This window comes from Mustela nigripes, chromosome 3 (assembly GCF_022355385.1).
Source record: "Mustela nigripes isolate SB6536 chromosome 3, MUSNIG.SB6536, whole genome shotgun sequence".
Lineage (NCBI taxonomy): Eukaryota > Metazoa > Chordata > Mammalia > Carnivora > Mustelidae > Mustela > Mustela nigripes.
The window spans coordinates 171801139-171809066 of NC_081559.1; the positions used below are offsets into that span (position 1 = coordinate 171801139).

Consider the following 7928-nt stretch of genomic DNA (forward strand, 5'->3'; position numbering starts at 1 on the left):
GAAGCAGTTTTTTCCACTGTATTTTCACATGAGTTTTCTGAAAAATGAAGGGTTTCTGACTTACTTTTCATTGAAACAAAGAGGAGGTAAGGACACTGGTAGAATATTCATCACAACCAAGAATTTACCACCACAGGGCCATCTGGGCACCTTGTCATAGTGCTATGTATCTAGGTAGAATTTGGACTGATACATTTTGCCTTTCAGTTTTGGAGGTAATGTTCTATCCCTTCTGTGCATTCCTTGATACCAATCTGACATTTTTCAATCCTGCTTTGTCAAAGGTCCAAGTACACAATATGCACTTAAACTGGTTACCTCAGCACATTTTGAAACTATAGGTACCATCTTTAGGCATAGGGTAAGTTTGGCTGGTTGTCAATCTTTTTTTTTTTTTTTTCTTTTGAAGTATTGTTGACAAATAATACATTTTTAAATTTTCTTTATTAATGGTCTAATAAGAAAGTTACCAAAATTCAAGATAACCTTAAAATATGAAATATTTATAGTTGTATTAAGCCTCACATTTTATAAATACTGCATTAACTTCTTTTTGGTTTACAAATCAGCTTATTTGCAAACTGAATTCATTCTTACCATCACAGGTTGGGAGTGGATGACTCCACCAGTGGTTTTTTTCACACAGAAGAGGCTCTTCATGGCTCAGCCTGTATCCCGGATCACAACTAAAGGAAACAGTAGAACCTATGGAGAAATCGTGACCATAGCGACGGCCGTGTACAGGAATGCCAGGGTCCAGGCAAGAATAAGTGTTCACTGTAACACCTAGAAAACAAAGAGAAAATGATAGAGAGTAAGTTTGATGGTTTCAAATTTGCCAAAATGGATTCCTATTTCTTGAAAGGACTGTGAGCTATGATTTTCACAAATATGTTAAGGTGCCCATAGCTTTATTTAAACAACCAGCAAATGTCTTAACAAATTTGTTTTGACGTTTTTTACTCACAAAGCCCATGTTCAGATCACTTAGTTATGTAAGAACCTGATGAAAACGTATAATTATCAAACTTTATACTGGTATAAATTATATAGATAAAGGGGCACCTGGGTGGCTGAGTCAGTAAAGAGGCTGACTTTTGACTTTGGCTCAGGTCATGATCTCAGGGTCCTGGGATCGAGCCTCAGGTCAGGCTCTGGGCTCAATGGGGAGTCTGCTTGGGATTCTCTCCCTCCCTCTCTCCCTTTTCCTCTGCCCTGCCCCTTGTTTTCTCTCTCTCTCTCTCAAATAAATAAATCTTTAAAAAATTGTGTAGGTATAAATATGTACGGATATATGAAAGTATGAGTGCCAGTACCTTTCTAAGTAAAAGAGTACAATTGCTCCAGTGGCTACTTGTTGGGATTTTCAACAGTCTGCCCTGTACCCGGTGTCTCCTGATGAAAACCTTCCTTGTGACTTATAATGTCTAGCTGAAACCACACCATGAAAATGCTCTTCCCTTGATAAGATGTGGTTTCCCAACATTGGCCCTGTTGAGTTTTTCTTTGCCCTGGGGCTGTCCTGTGCTTTGCAGTACGTTCACCAGCATTCCTGACCTCTACCTTCTAGGGTCATGACAACCATGTCTCCAGATACTGCCAAATATTCCCTGGGATGTGAAAAATGCCCTAAATTAAGAACTGATGTATAAGGTAAAATAAATAATTACCTTCCTCTTCCCAAATAAAAGGCTTAAGCAATGAATTACTGTTGCTTTTATATTCCAAAAATATAATAATTAGCATTTCCAAATTACATCTGAGTAAATCACATTCACAAGAGAAACTATTTATTTGTATTTGCTATCCAATTTTAAAACAAAGCTAAACAAAATACTAAAAACATTGTGGTTCAATTTATAAAGAGACAAATTATACATTTTTAAATATATTTATCAAGCTTATCCATTTCATTTAACTGTTGTTTTTAATTAGAAACTAAAAATAATAAAATCTTATCTTCAACACAATTACTTTATTATTTTTTCTATTTTTTTTTCAACACAATTACTTTAATATGCTATATTCTTCTTCTCAATGTGACCATTTGTCTTCTAGGTATCCAAGGCTTTGAGATCTTTGTTCATCTTTGAATCCCTCTCATATTGTGTTTTTTCCCCCATAAAATATGTCTGAAATCTGTCCTCATTGAAAAGCACCATGTCATTTACTTCTCTTACCCTACCCAAGGCCTTCATCACTTCAATTCTGTAATACAAACAATGATGTCTTCCCTCTCTTTAGTACCTTTCATCTCCAATCTATCTTGATATAATTTTGGACACATATATCCCTAAAATATGATATTTCATTGTTTTTGTACCCTACTTTTCATGGCACCAAGTTCAAAGTTATCACCTAGAGATTCAAGACTTCCAAACTGAACTATACTATTTGTAATTTCCACTATTTCTCAGTAGTCATCTTTCCTACCAGTCAAGTTAAGTTTCCATATTAGTTTTATATTTTATTTCACTGCCACAAATATACTCAATCATCCCTTTACTTTATAAAATCTTCTCAATTTTTACCAGATAAGCTTAGATGCCCTCTCTTTCCAGTCATGATGCTTAGCCCATAAATAACTTTTCTTTACCCCAAACTCCTATTTTTTAGTGAAATCTTAAGAAATCAGGGAAGTGTGGGCTTGAAGAAGTCACATAAAAGGTAAATCATGGTAAAAACAAAATCAAACAAATGTAATTCTCAAAAGTGATTTTAATAGTTTCAGATTATTCTGAATAAAGGTCAGTGAATAGTAGTACAAGGTTAGTTATTTCATTTGTCCTTGTCTCTACAACTGACAGATAAAGATAATGTATTTCATGTCTTTTTATGTACTGTATACATCTATAGTCACAGAATAAGTCTAAGAAGATATTTCATAATTATTGATAAGCAAATAAACCAGGGTAATGGAAATGCTTTGATTCCTCTACATCTCCCATATGTATTGACTTTAAATACAACAACCATTATTTAAATAGTACCTTCTCTTGGATGTCTTCCATTTGCCATAGTTGAAAAAAAAAAAAAAAAATATATATATATATATATATATATATATATATACATGCATACAAAAATTAGGTCTTTGGAGATGGGTATCTGTGTCTACAAATTTGTTCCATATCCATTTATAATTCTATTATTTTATATAATATTTATTTCCAAGAAGACTTAACTATATTTGTATTTTAAAAAGTACAACATAATGAACAGAACTTTTTCTTGGGAGTGGGAGGTGAAAATAACTGTACTGAAACAAAAAATGGGGTATGTTCCTAAATTCTAGTCCATGTTGTTATTATTATTATTTCTAATATATTTTGAAAACTATGAATCTTATGTTATTGGTATGGTTTTTGCAATCTCCCTGTTTTGAGAGAAATTCGAGTTGGGTAAATAGCACCCCAGGAAAGGGTTGCAATGAAAATCTGGAGTGCAAACAGTGGTAGCCGTACAAATAATCCTTCCCATCACATTTTGGTCTCCCAGAAAAATCAAGTCTTCTTTTTTAATGGATTTAATTTGGAAAAAAAAAAAAAAAAAGAAAGAAAAAAATTCACTAAATACCAAGTACATATTTAAAGTTTTAATTAGTATAATAATTAAAATTTCATTCTACTGATTTGGGGGTTTGTGAATGGCTCATTTAAAAAAAAGATAGTTTGGTTACCTCCAGCTGGGGAATTCACTAAGTAGGAACAACAAAAAAGAGGTCTTTGCTTCTTTGTGTTCCTGAAAAGAAGCGGCTTGTGATGTTAGAGATTATTTCACAGTAGTAATCAAATCACAATGTTAAATAGAATAAAAATGAGAGAAAGCAATCTCTTATCATTGAATTTAAATAGAACTTTACTGTCTTTGAGCCAGATTTGACCCAAACCAACATTCAGTGTGTCTTTGATCAACCATAGCCTCTCTACCACTCAGCCTCCACTCTGCCTTTTTCATCATTAGCCTCCAATGGTAACTTCCACCATTACCAAAAGTCTATGGGTGACAAACTCTCTGACTGTGACAAAGACGCTCTATCTTGAATAAACTTAGTCAGGCTTCTCTGAATCCTTTTAACTGGACCTCACGGGTAGCCCATATAGTCCAGTTTTAGCAGCAATCCTCCTGGGTCAGTTTACTGAAAGTCCCCTTCCCTTGATATCTACTCAAATTCCTTATTCCCCACCCTCAATATCTTCTCACTCTAGCCTGCCTTCAGCAAAAATCCTGCCTGGTGGCTTTAGTTGATCCCCCACCTCTAATCTTCTGCTCCCCTTAGCAATTTCCCATCCACTGATTCTGCCGCCCCTGACCCCCAACACTCTGCTCCTTGGCTATAAAGTTCCACTTGTAGTCAGAGTTGAACTCAATCTTTCTCACTTTATAGGAAACCCCAGTATAGTAAAAGACTGATCTATTGTTTTAACAAGTGTCTGAATAATTTCTTTTATAATAAAGATACATTTGAGCTTTACTCCTCATTTTAATTCCTCGTCTGATTAATTTTCAAAGAAAAAAATATGAGCTATTATTCAATGATTACTTACTGCATGTTAACTATTATAAAAACACATTGCATGTGTGATTTTACTTAATTCTTAAAATTGTCTTATGTCTGACATGTGATCAAGACCACACACCTTGGTTGGAGTGGGACTGAATGTGATTTGTTAGGTATAGAATATAGCAATGGATTAAAGGAAAAGTGCCTGCCCTTCTGTAACATATTGATAAAAATTAATTGCTGATAAGAATTAATTTTGAAATATATTTCAAAAAATGACCACTCTGACTCAACTTCAACACATACGTAAACTAAAAATCTCAACTAAGGCTCTTCAGTTCATTTGAATTCCTGAGTGTGTGTTAATTTCTTGTTATATTTTACAATAATGTTTAGGAAATATACTCCCATGCCATAAAGCACTAACTAAAAAGAGAAGTTAATATAATTAAATAATATTATAGACAATACAATCTTTAAAAGAGTAATGAATATATGTTTATTATGGTTTTAAAAGCCCATGAGCCCATTGATCAAATCTATTGATCTGAATCAAATCAATCTATTGAAACTGAATGTTTTAAATGGAAAAGTGTGCAATTAATGTGAGTAAAATATAAAAGAATAAATTTATGAAGTATGTTTTAAAGGAATCTGTCAATGTTCATATACATCTTACATTGATTGTTACTTTTAATGGCTTTTCAGAATTGTGCACAAAAATCTAGTCCATGGGGCAACTTGGTGACTCAGTGGGTTAAAGCCTCTGCCTTTGGCTCAGGACATGATTCCAGGGTCCTGGGATCAAGTCCCTCATCCGGCTCTCTGCATAGCAGGGAGCCTGCTTCCCTTCCTTTCTCTCTGCCTACCTCTCTGCCTACTTGTGATCTCTGTCAAATAAATAAAAAAAAACTACTATATGAACTCATTGTTTAAAATGTGTTGTCTGCTACTTCTGAGATTTCCCTAGTATTTCCTTTTGTGATGTTGTTAGATAGATATTGTGGAAAATCTTTTGCAGAATTTACTAAAACACATACCTTGCAAAACGTTAGCATTGTCATCGGTCAAGAAATTTTATCTTAATAAATCTTGGAGTTCTTTTAGTGATACAATTATAATACCAAATGTAGGGAAGAGAGAATAGGGAATATTTTGGCTTTACTTACTTTCATAATGAATCTTGAAACCGTTATTAGAACGACTGTTGTCTGTTGTAAATAGAAGGTATATAAAATTACTGCTACTGAATAGAAACTGGGGCACTTGTGTACCATTGTAAGATCCAAGCAAGGGTGACAGAAGATTTGGTCCATCATGTACTTCCAGAACATCATAATTCAGTTCAGTCTGAAATCTAGGATTAAGAGACACATGTGAAAATATATTTATTAGGATAACATTATAAGAGAAATAATAATTTAGATTGCTATTTAAATGACTAAACTTTTTACAATTTTATAATTTAATTTTTCTTTAGCTTATCTAATATTATACATATCATATAAGACCTCATCATGTGCAAATACCTAAGTTGTAAACTCTTATTCTTATGGAAAATTATCATTAAAGAGGTATGTGTATATATTTGTTGTTTATAAATAAGTTTTCTTTCAAATATGGAGTATCCTCAGTAAACAAATGTTTTTTTTCATTAACCAAGCATTTTGGGAGTCACCTTTCTTTTACCTTCTTCCTTGTATGGAAAACTACGTGATTCATACTTATCTTTAATCTATTAATCAGATTCTCATCTTACTTGTATATATATTTCAAATCTGACTTCTGCTTTAAAATGTGGTCTTTTTTTTTTTTTATTTTTTGGACAAATCTACTTTGGCCATTAAAAACTTGGTACAGTTTCATTTCAAAATAGTGATCCTAATTATAAGTAGGTAATGATAATAACAATGATGTAGTTGATGTTCACTAAGTGCTTGCTCTGATAAATATTTTATCTATATTCATTTATCCAAAGCTCATACTAACCCTTAAGTTAGCACCTATTATCATACTCATTTTTCAGATAAGAAAACTGAGGCCTGAAGAACTTAAATAGTTTAAATCAAGTCTTTCCATCCCTAACCACTATACTATGCTATGCTACACTGGCTGGTTTTATTTTTAGATTTTTGGTGGTACTTACTGCTAATGTTTTTGATTCTCTTAAAAGATGCATATTTTATAAATGCAATCAACACAAAGCCACTTTTAACATGCATATAATATTATTAATAAAATAGCATTTTAAATGCTATTTAAAAAGTGCAATTGAAATATGTTTCAATCTGTACCACTTTTACACCCTGTTAAGCAATATACTTATTAAAATGAATGAATTTCATAAGCTTATCTTGGTTTTTATTTTGCAATATGGAATATATTGCATTGGTCTAAAAATAACTTTTCCAAAAATAAAATTTAGAATAGGAAATGTATAGGAACACATTATGTCCTTTAAGTAAATGATCAGACGATTGTACATTGTGAATCCATTATTTGGTTGTTTTGTAGTCAGTCTATTGGAGTATTAAAATTGGAGTTTCACTTGGATAGTTAGTCAGCTGATAATAACCAAATTAAAATGCACAGAAGAGTCAGAGATTACTTTGAATTGAAACATAAAGAGACAATTCTTAATAGAATAGCAACATTAACGGGTGATATAGAGAACACTGTTCAGTAGGAGTGAACCCTTAAAAAGAAAATGATCACAGATTTGCCCTAAGGAACTATAAAAATACATTAGAGTAACAAGGGAAATGAATTAGGTTTACACAATAATTTTACTTTCTTTCATTTTGTCTTTCAAGATAGTCATATACATCTCTCATAAACTGCCTCAATCTAGTATTCATTTGTTTATGACATTAAATTTATTGTTTATCATAAACAAATGCTGTGGAACCAGGAGACGATATTAAAAATGAAATTGAGCCTAATCTTACTCAGCTTTTGTTCTTTTAAAAATATTCTTGATGTAATCCAAAGTCATTCTGACCAAATTGAAATAGTCCTCATTAATTTAAAAGTTAAAAAAAAAAGTGGCTATCTGGAAGAGTGATACTGATAGTTATGGCCTAGGAGTTGAGGACAGGAAAAGGGATAAGAGAATGGGCTTAGGATGATTAATAGTAAATTGTCGCCCTCGGCCCGCAAGCAAGGACGACAATGAGCCTGGTATGGTGTTAATGCTTCATTTCCGTTTATTTAATCAACTTCCTTAGCTTATATACAGCAGGGTGACCAATAAGGGGCCAAGCAATGGGGAGAGCCAATGAGAGTCCTGTTACTATGCTGATTAAATTTGATACAACCAATAACTATGTCCTCCTTTAGGCAGGCTTCACCAGAAAGTTCATTGTATACTTGCAGCGTATTTTGCTAGCAGTGAGCCAAGCGCTTTCTTGTAATGGCGGGGACT

At 32.9% G+C, this 7928-nt stretch overlaps 1 protein-coding gene across 1 annotated transcript in view; it reads right to left on the reverse strand.

The window, feature by feature from the left end:
• Positions 1–7928, reverse strand: part of CSMD3 (CUB and Sushi multiple domains 3) — a 439117-nt gene that overhangs the window by 405070 nt on the left and 26119 nt on the right. The window contains exons 5-6 of the mRNA XM_059395523.1: positions 5674–5861; positions 598–786 (exon numbers count right to left, since the gene is read on the reverse strand). Coding sequence (XP_059251506.1) covers positions 598–786; positions 5674–5861 — 377 coding nt within the window. The remainder of the gene's footprint in view (positions 1–597; positions 787–5673; positions 5862–7928) is intronic.